The 20,094-nt window shown below is 48.6% G+C and overlaps 10 protein-coding genes across 10 annotated transcripts; 6 read left to right on the top strand and 4 right to left on the bottom strand.

Moving 5' to 3' along the window:
- Positions 1 to 566: 566 nt before the first annotated feature.
- Positions 567 to 2,627, top strand: BDW43DRAFT_296389 (flavin-containing monooxygenase; the record flags this gene model as incomplete). Its single annotated transcript, XM_032044201.1, has 9 exons — positions 567 to 671; positions 719 to 777; positions 830 to 924; positions 987 to 1,270; positions 1,335 to 1,442; positions 1,493 to 1,724; positions 1,787 to 2,084; positions 2,149 to 2,520; positions 2,561 to 2,627. The coding sequence occupies 9 exons, from the start codon at positions 567 to 569 to the stop codon at positions 2,625 to 2,627; spliced, it is 1,620 nt and encodes a 539-aa protein (XP_031905864.1).
- A 222-nt stretch (positions 2,628 to 2,849) lies between these two features.
- BDW43DRAFT_319286 (NAD-dependent succinate-semialdehyde dehydrogenase) lies at positions 2,850 to 4,451 on the top strand (the record flags this gene model as incomplete). The annotated part of the gene is made up of 3 exons (XM_032048879.1): positions 2,850 to 2,964; positions 3,021 to 3,197; positions 3,256 to 4,451. 3 exons carry the CDS (start codon positions 2,850 to 2,852, stop codon positions 4,449 to 4,451), a joined length of 1,488 nt encoding a protein of 495 aa, XP_031905863.1.
- A 23-nt stretch (positions 4,452 to 4,474) lies between these two features.
- BDW43DRAFT_319284 (uncharacterized protein) lies at positions 4,475 to 5,685 on the top strand (the record flags this gene model as incomplete). Its single annotated transcript, XM_032048878.1, has 2 exons — positions 4,475 to 4,908; positions 4,960 to 5,685. The coding sequence occupies exons 1-2, from the start codon at positions 4,585 to 4,587 to the stop codon at positions 5,683 to 5,685; spliced, it is 1,050 nt and encodes a 349-aa protein (XP_031905862.1). The 5' UTR covers positions 4,475 to 4,584.
- Positions 5,686 to 5,710: 25 nt separating this feature from the next.
- Positions 5,711 to 6,819, bottom strand: BDW43DRAFT_296386 (SDR family NAD(P)-dependent oxidoreductase; the record flags this gene model as incomplete). Its single annotated transcript, XM_032044200.1, has 6 exons — positions 5,711 to 5,933; positions 5,989 to 6,212; positions 6,272 to 6,353; positions 6,407 to 6,484; positions 6,536 to 6,632; positions 6,762 to 6,819. 6 exons carry the CDS (start codon positions 6,817 to 6,819, stop codon positions 5,711 to 5,713), a joined length of 762 nt encoding a protein of 253 aa, XP_031905861.1.
- Positions 6,820 to 6,971: 152 nt separating this feature from the next.
- On the top strand, positions 6,972 to 8,712 carry BDW43DRAFT_319281 (sugar porter family MFS transporter; the record flags this gene model as incomplete). The annotated part of the gene is made up of 2 exons (XM_032048877.1): positions 6,972 to 8,603; positions 8,646 to 8,712. Exons 1-2 carry the CDS (start codon positions 7,198 to 7,200, stop codon positions 8,710 to 8,712), a joined length of 1,473 nt encoding a protein of 490 aa, XP_031905860.1. The 5' UTR covers positions 6,972 to 7,197.
- Positions 8,696 to 10,133, bottom strand: BDW43DRAFT_260448 (SDR family oxidoreductase). The gene is made up of 2 exons (XM_032040209.1): positions 9,763 to 10,133; positions 8,696 to 9,694 (listed from the first exon to the last, which is right to left on the bottom strand). Exons 1-2 carry the CDS (start codon positions 10,040 to 10,042, stop codon positions 8,799 to 8,801), a joined length of 1,176 nt encoding a protein of 391 aa, XP_031905859.1. The 5' UTR covers positions 10,043 to 10,133; the 3' UTR covers positions 8,696 to 8,798.
- Positions 10,134 to 10,292: 159 nt separating this feature from the next.
- Positions 10,293 to 12,395, bottom strand: BDW43DRAFT_305906 (uncharacterized protein; the record flags this gene model as incomplete). Its single annotated transcript, XM_032045897.1, has 2 exons — positions 10,293 to 10,642; positions 12,137 to 12,395. The coding sequence occupies 2 exons, from the start codon at positions 12,393 to 12,395 to the stop codon at positions 10,293 to 10,295; spliced, it is 609 nt and encodes a 202-aa protein (XP_031905858.1).
- A 447-nt stretch (positions 12,396 to 12,842) lies between these two features.
- On the bottom strand, positions 12,843 to 13,744 carry BDW43DRAFT_296383 (kinase-like protein; the record flags this gene model as incomplete). Its single annotated transcript, XM_032044199.1, has 5 exons — positions 12,843 to 13,048; positions 13,161 to 13,263; positions 13,319 to 13,384; positions 13,424 to 13,495; positions 13,532 to 13,744. 5 exons carry the CDS (start codon positions 13,742 to 13,744, stop codon positions 12,843 to 12,845), a joined length of 660 nt encoding a protein of 219 aa, XP_031905857.1.
- Positions 13,745 to 14,349: 605 nt separating this feature from the next.
- Positions 14,350 to 14,661, top strand: BDW43DRAFT_305904 (uncharacterized protein; the record flags this gene model as incomplete). The annotated part of the gene is made up of 1 exon (XM_032045896.1): positions 14,350 to 14,661. The coding sequence occupies one exon, from the start codon at positions 14,350 to 14,352 to the stop codon at positions 14,659 to 14,661; it is 312 nt and encodes a 103-aa protein (XP_031905856.1).
- A 4,008-nt stretch (positions 14,662 to 18,669) lies between these two features.
- Positions 18,670 to 19,635, top strand: BDW43DRAFT_305903 (uncharacterized protein; the record flags this gene model as incomplete). The annotated part of the gene is made up of 1 exon (XM_032045895.1): positions 18,670 to 19,635. One exon carries the CDS (start codon positions 18,670 to 18,672, stop codon positions 19,633 to 19,635), a length of 966 nt encoding a protein of 321 aa, XP_031905855.1.
- Between the last annotated feature and the right edge of the window lie 459 nt (positions 19,636 to 20,094).

Genomic DNA, 20,094 nt, shown 5'->3' with positions numbered 1-20,094 from the left:
CTGGGGAGACTAGATTTCTGGGTATCTTGGCCAAGTGCGACGATCAGGTCAGCTGCTTCGTGGCCGCCGGGGGAGTTCTTGATCTTAGATTGAGCCGTTGCGGTTATAGATGTAATAGTGTACGCCCGAGTCACAGAGGCTCGTGGAGCTGATGGCGATTTGGACTTCGTTGTTCTTCCAATTGGGCGGGTTTTGCGCCGCGAAGATAATGGCCTTTGCTAGAGGTTGCGACGACCATTGTGGATATGTGAAATAGATGAAGTAGATAATACAACAGTATTTGACATACGTGGCAAAGGTAAGGACTAATGAAGTGAAAGAAAGAAAGCAACTATGCAAATGGAGCGTGAAACTAATCCCGAGGCCGGTTAAATGACCACATCGCGTCTATCTATAATAACAAACCTAATGGAAGAAAGAGAGGAAATGGGAAAAAACACGGGATTACGCTTCCGAAGACCATTTCATATCTATTCGGAAACTTGGAGTGTTTAAATTCGGTGATGCAGCTTCGGTCGAACAGATTTGATACCGCTCTGTCTTCCCTCGTACCATTGCGAAGGACGATGGCTGCAGCTGATTCCCCGAACACGATTATCATCGGTGCCGGTCCTGGAGGCATATCCTTGGCGTACCGGCTGAGACATGAACTCGGGTTTGACGACTTCCTAGTAAGCATCCTCGGATCCGTTGCATGGGAGTCTGGCTAAGGAGGTAGATGTATGATAAACTCGACGGTGTAGGAGGAACATGGAGGTGCAACACCTATCCGGGCTGGTATTCTCCTTCTGTGCTCTTTGTCTCTATTGGGATGTTAATCGTGATTCAGTGGCTGTGATCTCCCTTCACATCTATACTCCTTCAGCTTCAACCTAAATCCCAACTGGTCAAAAGAGCTCTGCGAGCAGCCAGAGATTCTACAATGTGGGTTAGCCCTAAGCCCAACAGTCTACCAGAGCTAAGCTTCGTCTCTGACATCCGCTTAGACATCGAAGACACAGTCGACAAATTCGATCTCCGCAAGCATGTCATTCCCTCTGTTGAATGCACAGGCGCAGTATGGGACGAGAAGAGCGAAAAATGGACAGTCCATTTCCGCGACGTGAAAACAGATCTCAAGTTCGTGTGCTATGCTAGTATCTTTGTTTCAGCCGTCGGGGCCATCTCTTTGCCCCGCGAAATTCACTTCAAGGGTATGGAGCAGTTCAGGGGCCCCATCATTCATACAGCACGGTGGGATCACTCGGTCGACTATAACGGAAAGCGCGTGGTATGTCGCTCACATGGATCTATTCCATAGAAATAAAGTTGCTATTACCAACTAATTCGTATAGGCGGTCATTGGCAACGGCTGCAGCGCAGCACAAGTCGTCCCAGCCCTAGCTGAAAAAGCCGCCTTCGTGCAGCAATATGCCCGCAGTGCGCAATGGTACCACCCACGGGTATGCCAGTCTTCCAAACGCGTTCCATGCCCGGAGCTAACACAATATAGCCAAACCACCAGTTCACTGTAGCCGAGAAATGGGCCTTCCGCTGGATCCCCCTCTGGCAGCGCTGGCTGCGTCTCCAGATTTTCATGAAAGCAGAGAAAGAATCGAATACGTACTTTCCTACACCCGAAGGCGTTACTGCTCGGTTGGCCGCCGAGGCCGAATCGAAGGAGTATATTTTAAGTCGCACGCCAGAGAAGTACTGGCAGTTTATTGTGCCAATTTTTCCTCTTGGTATGCAATACCTTCCCCTTGTAGTTAAGCGCAAGAGGCAGTTGACTTGAATATGGAAATAGGTTGCAAGCGCCGCATCTTTGACCCGGATTACTTGGAGAGCCTGCATAAATCCAGTGTTGTGCTACGGAACGAGGGGATCCAGGAGTTCACAGAGAATGGTATCATTGGTTCCTCCGGGGTCGAGGATGCATTCGACATTGTAGTCCTTGCCACAGGTTTCCAAGTCTCGCAGTTCCTTGCGCCCATGGAAATCAAGGGCAAGGGAGGGATCTCCCTGAATCAGCAGTGGGAAGAGTCTCGCGGCGCGCAGGCTTACTTTGGTACTTATGTGCATAATTTTCCGAATATGGCGATTATGTTCGTCAAGCCCTCTTACCTTTTAACTATCAAGAAGCGAATGGTCACTAATTCTTATCTACAGCTTCGGACCCAACAGCTTCCCTGCAAATAACTCGGCCCTTTTCGCCTGCGAAACTCAGGTCGTCTTCGCAGTAAAATCCCTGTTCGTCCCCATCCTCGACCGCCGAACCGGCATCGTGGAGGTAAAGCAATCTGCTGAAGAAAAGCACACGAATCTAATCCACCAGCGGCTGAAGGATACTGTTTTCTCGGGCGACTGCTCAAACTGGTATATCGGCAAACACGGGCGCAATGCCGCCTCTTGGCCTGCAAAGGCCGCGAAGTTCTGGTTCGAAACTTATTTCCCAGACTGGAGCGCGTTTATCTGGAAGGGCGGTACCATTTTCTGGCCTGTGCATCGGGTTAAGAGGTGGCTGAAGATGAATCGCGGGGCGTGGGGTTTTTTGGCGCTTCTGGGGGTGTTTTATATAAAGTGTGTCCGGAATGCGGCTGTTGCTGATGCGCTCAGAGCCGGGCTGCGAGGTCTCCGCACTCAGGTAGTTCAGTTTATTAGATAGTGGAACTGGGTGTCGATTGACGATTGTATTCCTTCTTCCTGTGGAATAACCTGAGGGATTGACGGAACTCATATTCCTCGGGACTTGTATCCCGCTATCTAGGGTTTCTCCAGTCTCAACCATATAAGTATGACCGCAAGTATCTCCATGCAGTCTGTTCTTGAGGTGATATCGCCCAGTCGGTTTGCATTGCATCTTCATCAATATGTCTTCCTACACCGAAACAATCCAGAAACTGAGCCAGTCGGGCCTCTTCATTCAGAATTCGGCCTTCATCGATGGCAGGTGGTTGGAAACGGAGACGACGTTCGACGTCTACGGTACATCTTCTCTAATGTCCCTTCTAACCTCGATCACCATCTAACAGAGACACTAGATCCCTCCACCGGGCAAGTCCTAGGCACAGCGGCAAACAGTAACATGGAAAACATGCAAACCGCCATACAAAGCGCCCAAACCGCACAGCAAGAATATTTCGCCTCAACAACGGCCGCAGCCCGCGGCGCACTCCTCCAGAAATGGCATGGTCTTGTCATGGCTAACATCGACAATTGTACTTCCCCCCAATTTCGCCTGTCTTGGAACAAGACGCGTCTGCTAAACCAAGCCAGTGGCAACTCTCCTCTGCCTCGAGAACGGCAAAACCCTTGTTGAGTCCCACACGGAGATCGCTTACGCCGCTTCCTTCATCTCCTGGTTTGCCGCTGAGGCACCCCGCGCCTATGGCGACACTATCCCGTCCTCAACAATGAATACCGTGATAATGACACTGAAAGAACCCGTCGGCGTCTGTGGGATAATCACGCCCTGGAACTTCCCCGCGGCAATGATAACACGGAAGATTGCGCCCGCGCTTGGTGCGGGATGTGCGGTTGTTGTCAAGCCACCCTCTGAAACGCCCTTTACGGCGCTTGCGTTGGCGAAGTTAGCCGTTCAGGCTGGGTTTCCTGGAAGAGTGGTGCAAGTTATCCCGACGAAAGACCGCAGCGTGGCGAGCGAGGTTGCGGTGAATCCGCTGATCAGAAAAGTAAGCTTCACAGGTTCAACCAGGGTTGGGAAGGCGCTTGCGAAGTTGGCCGCTGGGTCGCTTAAGAAAGTGAGCCTTGAACTGGGGGGCAACGCGCCATTTATTGTCTTTGAAGACGCGGACCTGGACCTTGCGGTTGAAGGCGCGATGATGAGTAAGTTCCGATGTTCGGGACAGACTTGTGTTTGTACGAACCGGTTTTATGTGGCACGGCCTATTGTGGAGGAGTTTACAAGGAGGCTTGTGCAGCGGGTTCAGGAGTTGAAGTGTGGTCCTGGGTTAGAGGGGAGCGCAACGCAGGGACCGTTGATCAATGCTGCAGCTGTTAAAAAGGTAAAAGAGCATATAGCAGATGCAGTGAGTAAAGATGCGGAGGTCAGGACGGGGGGAGTCGTTCCTGAGGAGCTTGGGAATGGGTTCTTCATTCAGCCCACAGTGATCTCGGGAGCAACGGCAGATATGGCTGTTGCAAGGGAGGAGACATTCGGACCATTAGCGCCTATTTTTGAGTTTGACAGCGAGGAGGAGGTGGTGAAGCTAGCGAACGAGACGGAGTTTGGGCTGGCAGGTTACTTCTACTCGAGGGATGTTGCAAGGGTGTTGCGAGTTGCGCAGAAACTCCAGGTGGGCATGTGTGGCGTGAATACAGGGAAGATTAGTGCTGCTGAGGCACCGTTTGGAGGGATCAAGGAAAGTGGGTATGGGCTGGAGGGGAGCAAGTATGGGATGGCCGAGTATCAAACGATTAAGACTGTGACTATTGGAAATGTCATGACCTAGACGAGAAGGGTAACCAGCCGGAATCCACTTCCCGGGCTGAACGTATCATCCATTCAATAAATAAAGGCAATCGAACAAGAAGGCATTCGAGAAGTAACTAACTCTACTGCGAAAAGTTCTCAACAAAATCATCATGTCTTCCAAACTCAACATTGGCGTCGTTGGCATCGGCCGAATGGGCCAGCGCCACGCCCTGAATCTCCTTCATCGTGTCCCCAGAGCGCGTCTCCTCTGCGTGTGCTCCCCGGCACCACTTGAGATTGAATGGGCAGAGCAACAGCTTAAGCCCGAGGGTGTACAAGTCTTCACAGACTTCCAGGATATGATTCACACTCCCAATCTCCAGGCCGTGGTGATTGCCTCCCCAACAAATTTGCATATCATGCATACACTAGCCGCCATAGAGCGGGGCATCCATGTCCTCTGCGAAAAGCCGATCACAACAGATATCACTGAGGTACATTATTCTCATTCCCAAATAACCATGCTATACCATTAACTCGCACAGCTGCAATCTGTCATCGAGACAACTAAGAAGACCCTCGCCGCCAGGTTAATGGTCGCCTTCGTCCGTCGGTTCGACAAAAACTACGCCGACGCCCGCCAAAAGATTGAGGCCGGGGTCATCGGCAGACCACTCATTATCCGCTCGCAGGGCACCGAAAAACTCGATAAATCCGGGTATTTCATCAACTATGCCCGGGTGAGCGGTGGTATCTTTGTGGACACTGTCATCCATGACATAGACCTGACATTGTCCTTCTTCGGGGACGAGGTCATCCCCAAATCCTGCTATGGGACGGGGTTGATTTCCCACCACCACGAGATGACAGAATTTAACGATGTTGATAATGCCGTGGGTGTTGTTGAATTCTGGGATGGTCGGATTGCGTATTATTATCATTCACGAACGACACTGCACGGATATGACAACTGTACGGAAATCGTCGGGACGGATGGCAAGATTGGGATAAATCTGATCCCGACAATGAATAAGGTGCAGGTCTCGGGCCCAAATGGGATTGTATCAGAGGCGCTTCCGAGCTGGATGGATCAGTATGAGGAGGCGTTTGTAACAGAGCTAGATGTCTTCGTGGAGGCGATCCTCGATGGAAAAGAGTTTCCCTTGAAGATTGAGGCCGCATTAACGGGGTTGAGAATTGCACAGGCGTTGCAGGAGAGCCTTGTCTCGGGGAAGAAGATTGAATTCAATGAGAGCGGGGAGAGGAAATGAACAGATATATTCAACTCTATATAATTTATAGAATAGACTTGAAATTACCAGAAGTAACGCTCATTCCCCCGTCAACTACCAAATCTAAGCCACTAACGTATGCCGACCCTTCACCGAGCAAATACAACGCAGCCATCTTCAGATCCTCTGGTCGTCCCATCCTTCTCATTGGCGGTGCCTCGTTAAAAATCCGATGGAGATCTGGACGGCGTGCTGCGATACTCAGATTCATCGCCGTGGCGATATAGCTGCCAAGGTTAGCAGACCTCTCAAAAATAAATACCAACGAGGGAGAGTGTGTACCCTGGGGAAATAGTATTAACCCTAATTCCATCAGAAGCAAGTTCATGTGCTAGATTTCGCGCGAATGACCAGACGAAGCCCTTGCTTCCGGCGTACGCGGTGAGCTGGTGGCCTGGTGAGACATGCTGTGCTGTCTGGGAGCAGATCATGACAATACTGCCCTTTGTGCCCTGTTCCTTCATCTTTCGGACCGTCTGCTGGATTGCAAAGAACGTTCCAGTTTCCTGTTTTCTGTCAGCATCACAACTTCTCTTTAATCCTGTCGAGGGCGTTTGAGAGGTACATTAACGGCCTGTTGCCGCTGGATATCCTCCCAAGTGTGCTCGAGGAAGGGCTTGTCGATGCATATTCCTGCTGCAGTAATACTGGAGCCTGTGTTAACATTACTGGTTAGAATGGCCATATGGTAGCAACTAACATCCCATCCACTCCTTGATGATTATGGAATATCTGGCCAAACGCATGCACTAGCTGTTCTCTGCTTGTAACATCGCAACTGTCATCTCTGTCAAAGGGAATATTCTCCTGTTTGGACCATCCCCCTTACGGATAGTAGTGCAAACGGCCGGGCATCTTTGCCTGGAGATATATGAACTCCTGGTCAGGCTGCGGGACGATATCAGTAACTGCAACCACCGCACCAGCTTCCATGCATGCTTCGGCGAGAGTTAGACCAATTCCACGGGCCCCACCTTCAACAGACTGTCAGCTACATCTGCACATCAATCGCGGTGTATATGTTCCCAATAGGCAAGATGGAGAAGGGTTCATACCCGTAACTATGATAACACGGCCGGTGAGGCTCAAGAGGGAGTTGATCGTTTCAGACATTGTGTTTTACAGAGGATGAAAAAGTGTCCCGTTTGGCAGGATGGACTTTCTTGCCTTCCAGCTCGGCAAAGTCATCCAAGTATAATACAACGGCTGTCCGATTCCGAACTGGTCACACTTGTGGTGTAGCGGATATCGAATCCCGTATTGAATCCCGCAGCACGAAATTCATTTTCCAAATTTGTGCCGGAACTGCACCAGATTGTTAGCCAAAAGGCGAAGATCCTGGGCAGTCTTAATTGCGTTATCTAGATTGGTGTGGTCCTTGACCCCATGGCTTGAGCCTGGTCCGCAAGGTCTCTGCCCCGGGATTTCATCATCAATCTCATATAGTGTCTGCCCACATATCGGCTATTTTTCTTCTTATTATCTGCAAATATGGGACTTCGCAGTCTCCAGGGGAACCGCCTCACCGCGGGTGTGACCTTTGCCACCGGCAGTGGCTTCCTCTTGTTTGGCTACGATCAAGGCGTGTTTGGCGGTTTGATTGAGAACCGCAGTTTCCAGGAGACTTTTGATTATCCCAGTTCTATGATGGTTGGCCATATCACGGCCACGTATGACCTCGGGTGCTTCCTCGGGGCTATCGCCTGCATGGCCTTGGGAGATTACTTTGGCCGTCGCCTTTCTATTGCCCTAGGCTGCTTCATCCTGACTGTAGGAGCTGTCCTACAGGCATCCTCATACCACTCCGCCCAGATGATCGTTGGCCGCTTCGTCGCAGGCGTAGGCAATGGAATCAACACCACCTCAATTCCCGTCTGGCAATCGGAAATGTCCAAGCCTCGCCATCGCGGCCGTCTCATTGTCCTTCAACTCGCTCTCAACCAGCTCGGCAACGTAACAGCCCAGTGGCTCAACTTTGGTCTCGGCTTCATCGACCATAGCAGCGTCTCCTTGCGCTTCCCCCTAGCCTTCCAAATCTTCTACGCCCTCCTTGCAGCGTCCGCCACACCCTGGCTCCCCGATTCTCCTCGTTGGCTCATTCAACGTAACCGCGAGCCCGAAGCTCGCGTCGTCCTCGCCCGTCTTTACAACAAGGCCTCAACTCCCGATGATCCAGAAATCACAGCTCTCCACGAGGCCTCCGTCCGCTCTGTCCAACATGAACTTGAGCTCACCGCCGCTATCAACTGGCGCGTCCTCTTCCGCAAAGACCGGCTTCATACTACCCGCCGCATCCTCCTCGGTGCAGGGACGCAGTTTATGCAGCAGTGGGGCGGCAATAATGTCATAAACTACTACCTCCCTGTCGTTTTTGCCTCTCTCAACATCTCCCGCGCCCTTTCACTCGTCCTTTCATGTTGCAATTCCATGAATCTTATGTTCTCAACCTGCGGAGGCGCCATCTTTATCGATTCCATCGGGCGAAAAAATCTCATGCTCGCCGGCGCCCTGTTCCAGGGCATCAGTTTCGCCTTCGTTGGCGGGTCCCTTGGTGCACATACAGACCAGTGGTCGAAGGTCGCCATGGCCTTCGTCTTCATGTTCTTCACTGTCTTCGGACTGACCTGGATTGCCGTGCCTTGGATGTACCCGGCCGAAGTAAACACGCAGCAATGGCGGAATTGGGGCGCGGGGATCGCGACAGCGACGAATTGGATCTGTAATTATGCCGTTGTGTTGGCGACACCCGTGGGAATTGAGAGGATTGCGTGGCGGTATTATCTGATCTATGCAGCATTGAATATTTTGTTCATACCCATTGTGTGGGTGTTCTATGTCGAGACCGGGGGGCTTTCTTTGGAAGAGGTGGATGAGGTCTTTGAGAAGATGGGATCTTCGTCTGGGATAGATAGTGGGATGGAACTTTCCTCAGTGGTCAGGGCTGTCGATGGACAGGTGGAAAAAGATGGTGCATTGAGCGAGTGGGTTGAGCATGTCCGAGCCTAATACGGAGTACGACGCTCCCTAGTAGATCTCCGCCGCTATAGTCTGTACATGGATATCATTTGAATAACTTCAGATACATAAGATACCTAAATCTTCGGAATCAACTGGGCCTCGGCCATCCTATCAAACACAATCTTGTACCCCTGCACCGTATCAATTCTCTCTTCAAACCCGACTCCCCTCGCCTTCTCCAGCGAATAATCACGGTGGAAATCAAAATCAACCAACATAAAATGCGTATGCCCCCAATTCTGCTTCTCCACTGTTCCCTCCTTCAATCCATACTTCTCAACGAGCCTTTGCCACTCTTTCATATGGCCTTGCACAAACTCCTCCATACTTTCCTTCTTTTCCTTCACTTCTTCAGGCTCAACACCAATAAGACCAAAATACTCGCAGATCCCCGGCCAAACACCCGCCCAGGTAACAGCCTCCCCATCCGCAACATTGAATACACTCCCATTTCCACACCTATCCCGGTTCACCGCGGCATATATCTCCATCTTACTTAATAGATCCTGAAACGTATCTGAGTGCTTTGAATAATACCCACGCTTGTTTCCAGGGAATGGAACCTTCGTACCCTCCCCAAACACCTCCCTGTATATCGAAAGGTAAAATGCAATCCCATGCGCCATATTCATCGCGTTACTCACCGGCGCAAACCCCACGATTCCGTCGGGGCGGATGTCCGAGAACGTCCAGGTACATCCGGCCTCCTGGGTCATTTTGTCGAGCAGATCATACTGGTCATAGTAGAAGATCTTACTCCGATACGGCTCTGGAATTCGGGGGAGATCTTCGTGGAGCGGAGTCTTTATGGAGACATTATCCGGGAATTCGAGACCGTACCCCTTTCCGCCTGTTTGGAGGATTATAGTCGACACTTTCTTAGAGGCAGTGGTTATAGCTTGCACGGCAGTTTTCAGGAGTGCAGTATTGACTTCGCGAAGGGAGGCGTGGTCGTTCGTTTGAATGTATGCTGTTTCCGCGTTAATCTCACCAAAACTCCACAATATGGGTCAGTGAAGAGGGGAGGGAGAAAAGTACCACAGAAGAAAACAATATCCACCTCTTCAACACTGGGTACTTTCTTCTTGAGTTCTGATACGACTCTTTCGTGGGGCGCGGTCAGGTCGATACCCGAGACGATGTTGAGGCGGGGGTCGTCGGGGAGCATCAAGCTCTGTTTGTCAGCGGTCCGATTGCAGAGCCCTGTGATATGGGCGAAGGTCGAAGGGGTTGGGTAGGAGAGGCATTGCTTCATTAAGGACCAGCCCGAGATACCGGAGGCGCCGAAGATGAGGGCGTGCTTTCCTTGTGCGGTCATTTCGCTTACTTCTGAAACAAGCAGATGGTATAAGTGAGTTGTAGATCAATGAGAATTTATCAGGTTGGTAACAAGTTATAAATAGCTTAAGCTGCTTTTAAGTAGTTGGGTTTGCGCCAAACTGAGTGGCGTGGATGCCGGGATTCATTTCGCGGCTTTATAAGCAGTTTCGGAATTCTCTTCATATCATGAATCTGCCGGGATGCCCTTGCGGCTTTAGGCTGCATCATCCCTCTCAGCTGACAGACGATTACGAACCCAGCAGAGTTTTTTGAAATGATGCTTGCTGGGTCTCTTCATTATGAATCTCGGCGAATGCGCTCTCCACCAGAACTGCTCCTCGAAACCCGCGAGTCATGCTGCTCAATCTTATTCCTAATATCATGCCCATTTCAACCACCACTTGTCCCCTCAGCTCCCTCTCATCAAAATTGTCCTCCAAACTCATCGTTCCTCTCCCTAACAAGCTGAGGTTTCCCGCAATCTCATCACTCAAAATGGGTGGCAACTCATCACCAGTGCGGAAGAAATGAGTGCAGTGCTTCAGGACAGATAACGCATCCCCATGCTTGGCCCCCAGTATCCAGTAGAAGGTGCAGTCTGCATGATCAGCTGTTTACAACGTTTCCTGCCTGAAGTGTGTACAAGGAGATTCTGGGGGAGACATGTTTCGCCTAAGAGAGTATCTTATTGTAACGAAATGTGGCGGGAGTGCACGCATCTTTCCTCTCGTGCTGGTACGGCCGCAGACATGGGTATGTACGCCGGAAGTCACTGCCCCCCAAAGATGGCCTTAAAGCACCAATCTACCTGACAACAACTTTTTGATAGCACGACCTCAGGCAAGGTACGAACGACCAGCTCTATGTAGTCGCACGGGCAGAAAATAAATTACCGCCATCGTAGCAACATCGAAGAAGTTCAACAGCTGCGCAGATTTCTAGGTGGCCAGCAGCATCCTTCACTGCAAATCTGCTGTTTCACGGCTTGGTACAATGCATCACTATGTTAGAAAATCCTAGACTGAACTCGTATAACAGGCTACGTTCAGAAAGCCTGACCCTGTCTATGGCCCACTCTTTGTAGTAGTAATCTTGCTCTTAATAACACGCAATGTAGGACTGACGTGCAATAACAGTTGGAATAATTCCCGGCCCAAAGAAGTGGAAAAGGAGAATGAAATTAGGTATGAAGATTCCTCGTAGTATGGATTGACCCCATTCTATGGCTCCTCATGCAGTTAATTAGCGCATGTACTCTGCATGTTATACATTAAGAGCTTTACTACGATTCGATTCATCATAAAACTAACTGATGCACAATTGCCAGACAATGCTGTCACTGAGCCGCGACATCTATTCTTTTTTAATGCTTGGCTGGATAGGCGATAGCCGATAGCCTCTATCAAGCAAAGTAGCTCGATTTTCAGGTTCGAAGGTTGGCGCGGCTAGAACTGGACCACTAACGAATGCTTTCGGAGGCGTGCTTGGCATCTCAAGGTAAGCGGGATAGTGGCTAAACTCCATAGATCATGAGCTCTTTCAGTCCTGAATACGCGATTGGGCAAGTATTGAGCATGATTAAAGAAGGCGGCCACCAACTGGGCTATTCAGATCCGTTTGCTGTTAAAGTCGACCTGTAGCACTCGCACCGAAGTAGCAAAACTTTGTTAAACAAGGCTAGGTCATCTGACTCTTGATGAAATAAATGTAATACCAAGTGTACGGGGCAAATACATGGTTTGTTACAACAGGCCCCATTTCATTGTGGATTGAGTTATCTGCTTATAGTATGGATTTACTCCCCCTCCGCTGACATTTGAGCCTAAGCTCTCAACATCGCAGGAACTGCTTAGCGTGGAGATGATGCTAATGATACTGCCCCAGGAATTATCGCAACTGGTCTTTGAGTAGGTATGAAAAGATATGCATGGCTATTTATTAAAACTAATCTGCCAAAGCTCTTAAGGGCGGACCTGTGGATGCTCTATAATACCTCAAGTGAATTGCTCCCAGGTGAGTCAAGAAATCATTACTGAGCCTAGAACTATCAAAAAGCAAGCAATAGCAAGGAGGGGCGGATTCTGGATTGTACTGAGGATGGCTTTTCCGGTACGGTTTGTTTCCAGACCTTCCGTTAGAAAGTCGGACTTCTGAAGAGAAGTAAATGTTCCTGGAATAACCAGATACCCAGCAAGCAGTGCCCAGTGCGCAGCGCTAGCCGAGGTGTTGTAGAACCATGGAATATAGTCAAGCTCGAGAAGCATGCGCACATAACGAGTCTCAATGACTGAAGCGCTTTCAGGCTCGGGCGGGTTTGTTTCAGGATCGGCAAATGGCTGTGTTTGTCCCATACTGGCCTGTAATGAGCAATAGTGGTAGAACCTGGTTTGCAGTATCTGATCTTCTTATACGTTGGTTGATAGGGAGGACGGTCACGACTCCGAAATAGGCGTGCAGCCTTCTTTATTGTGCATATTTCGCTCAAGGTGAGCTGCAATATCCAGCTATGGGTAACCTAGAGATTTCTTCTACTAGAAATTATCCGACTTCCTCTCCTTGCGAAAGATTTATAAGCTCTATTGACTCAGTCGATCGTGCTTCTCAGAGTCTACAGAGCATGGTCAAAGGTGTATTAAACAGACTCCAAAGAAGAATCTGTGACTTCGAAACAATGCACGCTCCCCCTCTTAAGTTTATATGCCTTCATCCTACCGTGGACCGGTATTGTCCTTCCTAGGACTCGTTATCGAGCGATCCCGCAGAGGACACTTACAGGACGCAGACACCACGGCCCCAGACTAATATGTAGGAAAGGATGCTAATCTCGATAAGTTGGCTGCCAGTGATATATTTGAAGATCTACCCACCTTTAAAAGGTCCGCTGCGGTTACTCTCCAAAAGCAGCCGGTGAAGTCCTCTGTGAGCAGTCCCATTGTCCCATAAATTACAGATGTCTCGTCTAGTCTCAAGAGCAAGCAAGCTATCAAGCAAACAGCCTGAAGATCTTTACTCTTTTGCTGTTATCTTGGTTCCCTAATCAGGCTGCTTCCGATGTCGGCTATGAAGTCTGTTAATAACAGGTCATTTTCAGTGTATACATTTCAGATTATACTAACCCAGTTTGACTACTCCATCTTGGTTGATTAGGACTGTGGAAAGTGTGACATTCCCATGGCAGATCCCAAGCACTTCATGCACGTACTTCAAAGCTTGCAGGATCTAGAGATATCAGCGGAGTTCCTCTCTGAAATAACTCCGAATTTTGCATACTTACCCCTTTTGAGATAGTTGTAAACTGCACCTCGCCCAAGCAAAACTTTGATAATAATTGTTGATTCTCCTCTAGCAAGATACCCTATGTATTATAAAGGAAAGAGACGTTCTGTTTCGCAATGAATATCTCTTTTAAATTAACCAGATTTAGATAAGATATTTCTTTGAAATCCTCAGCCTATAGGTCCCTTTCTTCAATCCGTTCTTGGTAGACGTAGGCCAAGTGGGAGCCTTCAAAAAACTCGATAGCGCTGACGGGTCCCCAAGTCGGTGACAGGCCGACGAAAAAGCGGTTCAGCTGGTCATAAGGGGACCCAGACTTCACGAAATCCGACTGAACGTCTAGAGTTTGGGGGAGTGTCATATGCCGCGGGACTCCTCGAACTGGCAATTCGATTGGAGATCCCAACTTAGGAGACACTGCCATGTTCGCAATGTCACTGAGATTCACAAAATTATTCCTGCCTTCGCTTTGACAAGAAATCGAATGTTGTTCTTGACAGCACAATTAGACCGTACATGACGTACATCGCGCCCGTTTTTATCTAGTACTGGACGTGCCGCGCCGCTTTTGAGTCCTGTGGGGAGCCAAAACTGGCGTGGCACCTTAGGTCTAAGACGGCCGAAGCACCCATCGACCCGCCGCGGCTTCGACCCTGATTCTGTTCATCACTGCCAATCTTGAAACCCCCGAAGGCTCTTTGTTCCCTGCCGAAGACCCGCGGACTTAATCCGCAGGTGTTTCCATACATTTGTCTGGCAGCACAGGCATGTGCATTTCCACTCAATAGTTGAGAGTTTTAGAACAATGTGTATACGTACTACTGTAAGATAGGACATTAAATTGCCTTCCATGCCCAACACAGCAAATTCATTCCAGCGGTAATGGAGAGAATTTCGTGAAACTGTCTACATACTATACTCGCTGGGAGTATCCGCTACGTTTAAACTTCTCTGGTTCCATACTCTTGAGAACCGTGAGGTTATACATCTGCAGCTACACTGCAAGGATACAGTATGGGAACTATCGCAATGAGTATTCCCCTGGACTCCAAAACCGTTATCGATGGCGAATTCCGACGCTTGAAGAATATCGCGGAGATTAGGCTAAGCGACGATATCACGGCTTTTCTAAACGATGCGTATTCCTCAATAGAGTCAAAAGGTGCTTCAAATCCCCGAGGCCCCTACAAGAGACCTCTCATTGACTACACGGCCATGGGAGATTGCCCCGAGCTTCTTCGTCATCTTTTAAGAACTGGTGCTGCTAAAGACGATCGCGACCAAAACAAGTGTACCCCTCTCTCTTGGGCTGCAGAATATGGTGCCTTATTAATTCCGTGAAGATTCTTTTGGAACATGGAGCGAAAATCAACTCCACGGATGATATGTATTCCACCCTATTATCGTGGTTAATTCATGCGGGTCCACATACGGATCAAGCAAAAGAGACTGAAGTCTACCTGAGGAAGAACGGTGCCGTTGGATCTTGAGGAAGACTAGAATGCTCTGATAGACTTTGTATGTAGATTTAGAGGCCGTGATCTATTATGAGACTATTCTTACTCCATGCCAATCAACATGATGGATTGTGATTACATGATTTGGTTTTCCTGTAATTCTCAATGTTCATTTTAATACCAGGACTCAAGGAACTGCAATTTTTTTTGACTCTCTTAGGGAACAATTAAGGGGAGTCATAGATCCTTTCGATCCTTTTCCAAATTTGGGGGCATCAGGGCCGGTGTCGAGAACACGTACCACGTCCGGAGTTAATGAAGAAATCTTCTACCTATATTAGATCGTCTATCCGGCTTCAGACCTCAGTCAGCGAAAACAGAATCCCAACGTTGAATTCACTCAATAAGTCTCTCAAGCATTCCAGCAGAGTCTCTTATGTAAATAATGAGCAGAATACGCCAAAGCCGTCGCGCTGTGGTGTATTACCAATAGTCCTTCGCTGGTCCCAGGGGATTTTACTTGATAAGGGTTGCCTGATATTGAACCGTTAAATACACTGCAGTTAGGCCTATTTTAGTGGAAAACGTGGAATTGGCACTGCTTAGGATTATGAATTTGTCTGAAATGACAACCAGACCCGGAAAGACTGTCTGAACTCTGAAAAACCCTTACAGGCAGATGATGCTCGACCATACGGTTTAAGTCGGTTTCTTCTTCCCGTATTAACCAATCACAATCCACAAATAAACAACTACCCTCGGCTCAGAGGAAATTTTTGAAATTTCTCGCTAAATAGAAGCTTAATCGATCTCAATTCTGGGTCAATATATTGACCAGGCTTCTGGCTATCGCCCAATACCCAGAAGTCATGGTCGGTGGGACTAGTTGGCCAGTGTTGGGGATCCAGCCTCTGAACCACCTCGAGCATGCCACGCAAATCATAGCCGAGGCCACAGCACTGCTGGAGCTTGACAACACCAAACGCGCCAAACACTAGCTAAGACAACCCGCAAGCAACCGTCGGCACAGGAAATCCTGGGGAAACTAAACAGCTTGCAGCCGATCGCAGAGGACATCACCCTCATCAAAAACGTAGTCAGCAATGTACTCGCACCGCCCGCTCCCATCACACCCAATATAGCCACCCGAATTGCTTCCTAGGCGGATGTAGTCCGCTCGGGCACGCCCTCGTGCCCGTCGACGCCGAATAGCAGAGCCTCCACAACCGCTAGCGTCAAGGATAGGGAAACCGTAGTGAAACTTGATGCGAACTCTGCGGCCGTTCTCCGCAAGGTATCGCCGGAAGACCTCCGCAATCGAGTGAATAATGCCTTGGGATCACGGATAAATCTGCTGGGGAAAGCTCCACGCGTCATTGACACAGCTGCTTTGCCTTCATTAGGGACCTGTTACCTGTTTTATAGAGCATAACTTACTGTTAATAAACTTAAAGCTCTAGTGTACATTCAGTATATTTCATTGGTGTTACTTACAGCTTTTGCTCCACTGGTATTTCTGCTACTCATGTATCAAACCAGAGCCAGACTATACCGATTGTATTTCATCGTAGTGATCAACTGACATCCTCTCTACCTTTCAGCCGGCATATAATAGACGGTTCTAGATGTCCACTTCAGCTATAGTTGATAGCAGCCATCAAGAGTCATGCCGCGGCCAGATAATAGAGCACTATTCGGTATTTTCTTCATTACCCTCGTCCGTCAAACGATCTGCCAGGTAAGTTAACCAGGTAGTCAGCTATTGTGAGCAGATTACTAAGGCATTAGGCTCTCTTTGAACTAATTGAAGTGAGGGTGTGGGATAACCCTAATTGTACGGGAAGACCTTCTTCAACCATTATTGATTCTACAAATCTGGCCAAAAGCATTTCAACCTACTACCGGCCGCTCAGCTTTCAGCTCAAACGGCCACCGCAAGGCCAAGAGCAACTTGATCTTTCAGTCACCCGAGACCTTTGGGAGCTTCTCCCAAGGCAGAACAGTAACTCGTCATGCGTTGACTTTCTTGAAAGCCACACTGCTCAGAACGGAACTATGGACTGTCACAACACACATGTCTTCACTCGCCACAGACTTTGGCTCAATCCAGGCTTATAAACATGACCACTATTTACATGCATCCATCGGTGGCTGCGGAAGCAGGGGGAAGAAAGCAGCCGACAAGTCATTGGGTACTTGTTTCTCTGGCATGTTCTGTGAGTCCTAGTTCTGCTTGCTCGCTGAATCTGTCAGACCCAAAAGAATATCTCAGTGGAACTGAACTGGGTTGCCTGAAACCATTTCAGTGCAGAGACAGAGGATTTGAATAATTATACCCATCTCTTTCCATTCTTCCATCTTCTGTAATCGCATAGCCCAATAATACCGGTCTTTGAAGGATTTAAAGGGTAGCAGTCGAAGAGAGTAAAGTCTGGCCGACCAATCCCGTCCTATTCCGCCCCTTTATACATTGAGCAAGAGAAATCCGAGCCTCACTGGGCGAACTTCCCTACAAATGGTTTCTAAAGAAGGAAGACCAGTACGAAGGGCGCACCAGTGGCACAGGGAAGACCAGTACGGAGGGGAGTCTAGTATAGAGGGCTAACCAGTACGGAGGGAAAACCACCCAAGAGTGAAGTCCTCCAATGAGGGAAGTCCAAACGAAGAGGAAGCTGGAAGGTATTGACTTGAAAAATAACGGTAACGAACAATGACCAAGCCTAACGCCTAACAGGGAAGGCTATTTTAACCCTAACACTCAACCTTCAAAACATACTTATCCAAAAGAACAGCCATGAATAGTAACCAAGATGAAAGCGTGAAAGAACTAGCACAGTTCTTTCATGGTTGTGTTAAAGTCACCTTTGAATACTTGTCATTCCCTCTATTGCTCTTCGGAGGAAGAATTTTGATAATAAAAATGTTGATTTATTGAAAAGAACCTTTCGATTAAAGCAGTGTGCACAGCTAGAACCTAGCAACTAATCTCAGCCGTCATAAGTGACGATGTTCTGGAGCAAGCCATGCTCCAATCAGGGATTAATGAGGCGGAACTGAAAGGAGCAGTTGAGCCACCTCTATTACTGTTGCCACATGATTACAAGCTTCAGTGCTTGTATGAAAAGCACCGGATAGAGGCTGCAAAGGATGTGCTATACCCTGGTGACCGTTGGTGGACGGTATATCTCTATAGTAACAGTATGTATGGCTTTAAGGTTCATACAGGTGCAGGCTAACTAAAGGAGGCCTCTCTGAACCTCTAAAACGCCGCCTCTGTGCGCTCAAGGATAACAACTGCAGTGCAGGGGATATCCTTCGTAACCTTCAGTATAGCAGGATATCTCACTGTGACGAAAGAGAAATTGCATTTTGGGAATTGAAGATACCCAGTCGCGCAATGGAAGACCTGAGGAGGCTAGAGAAGAGATACCCACGCATTGTACTCGGCTTAAGATGATTAATCCCTTATCCAGGGCTTTGGGCTGATATCCCCTTTAACTTTCTGAAGCGCTTAGTGGAGTGTGCTTCTCTGACAGTAAGAACTTCCTAGCACTGGGAAAGTGACAAGATGTCTAACCACCGTTGCAGGAAAAAAGCCATTATCTGGACATCATCTATGATACTTGGTCACCTTTGTTCCTGGACGAACCTGCGCATGTTGATACCACTTCTGTGCGTCTGTTAGAAAATCGGATGCCCTAGATGAGAGAAGATGCCAACTTTATCACCATATTAATAAATGCAGGTGAACTCTTCCCTTCCGTGGCAGATGAGAGCCACACAGCCACATTGCTGAGTAGCCTTCTAGACAGGAGAGGCCGAATACTCAGTCTGTACCCACTAGTCCAGGATACACTGATCTTACAGCCTTGCGCTAAGTCCTTGAAAAGACATGCGGGATGCTCTCATACGAAGTTTCAATGGTACCGGGAATCAGGTTGCAGAGAACGCCTTCAAGAGCGTACATGACGACCAGTCTCAAGAAAATGTCTCTACCGCTGGCTACGTACAGCTATGGCTGTTCTCAATTCATTTTATAGAAAGCTTGACCGATGTTAGACTCCCGGGCTCCAAACGTACTGACGATGCATATGCGTATAGAGAGACCCTGTCAGAGTCAGCTTATCAACTTGCCATCTTGGCAACGCAGTTGGGCTTTGATTCGCCTCAGATTCGCTCGCTTTGTGTGAGCTCAACTATAAAACCTAGTGCCCGAGCATACTTGACCGGCCGTCGTCCTCAGGAGTTATATGTCTATCCTCCGCGCTGGGAGGAAGAAGCTCCTGAAAAAGTTGTCGATCTCCTAAAGCTCCCTAAAAGGGATAGATATAAGATCATCGTTCCGCCTTTCTCTATTGACAGTGAGGATCTCATGGCAAATAAACGGTGCGGACTATCACAGAGAGAATCACACTGCAACGACTGCTGCTTTCTATTTGCTCTACAGGTCTATAGTGGGGAACAGCTTCCGAAAAAGTACCCTACAACGTTCGCCGTGCTGCGAGATATCATGTTCGGCTTCTTTAGCCGAGAAATATTATCTTCTCAATCACATCCTATATGGCGGAGAATAGGAACTAACCCGCAAACTCCTTATCACGATGAAAGTCATGTTGTCTTGTCGCCAGCTCCATGCGATCCTCATCCTCCGGAAACTCAAGGCAGAAATGAATATGCGCAACGCAATCCTGACGCAGGAAACGATATGGCGTTGGATAGTCCTAATCCGACTCAGGACTCTGTGCAGCAAGCACCAATTGCGTCTGGTTTTGAAGATGAGACATCCATCGCGTCGCTGAATCAACTCACACATATCTCACACATATCTCACACAGCCGAGGAGCCGAAGAAATTTTGAACGCCTGGGACGCATCCCATAGCAATGATTTAACAGTGTGCTACTTCTTCAAGAATCATCAGTATTGCAAATTTCTGTGTAAGGACCCGGAGCTGCATGAGCATCTTGGAAACTTCATTGGCCGATTCGAAAACAATCATTATTTTGCTACCTTGCGCGGTCTAATCAACTCAAGGGATATTATACACCGTATTGACACTCTGCCCTTGGTTTTTGTATATACAGAGACCGAGCACGATCCGCCACCTATGGCAAATCTTTGGGAGTACATCCGTTCTTTTGACGCTAGAACTGGGAAGCAGAAGCAGGGAAATAAGGAGGACTCTCTGTCAGCTATGAGTACCAAAAGACGCATCGGTGATAACAGAGCCAGCGATGAGGAATCCGAGATTTAAACCAAGGCTCACCAACAAGAGAAACAGATCAGCTCAGATGCATTGTTAGCTATATTAGAAGGGT

Source organism: Aspergillus alliaceus (genome assembly GCF_009176365.1).
Source record: "Aspergillus alliaceus strain CBS 536.65 unplaced genomic scaffold BDW43scaffold_2, whole genome shotgun sequence".
Taxonomy (NCBI): Eukaryota; Fungi; Ascomycota; class Eurotiomycetes; order Eurotiales; family Aspergillaceae; genus Aspergillus; species Aspergillus alliaceus.
This window is presented reverse-complemented; position numbering and strand designations above follow the sequence as displayed.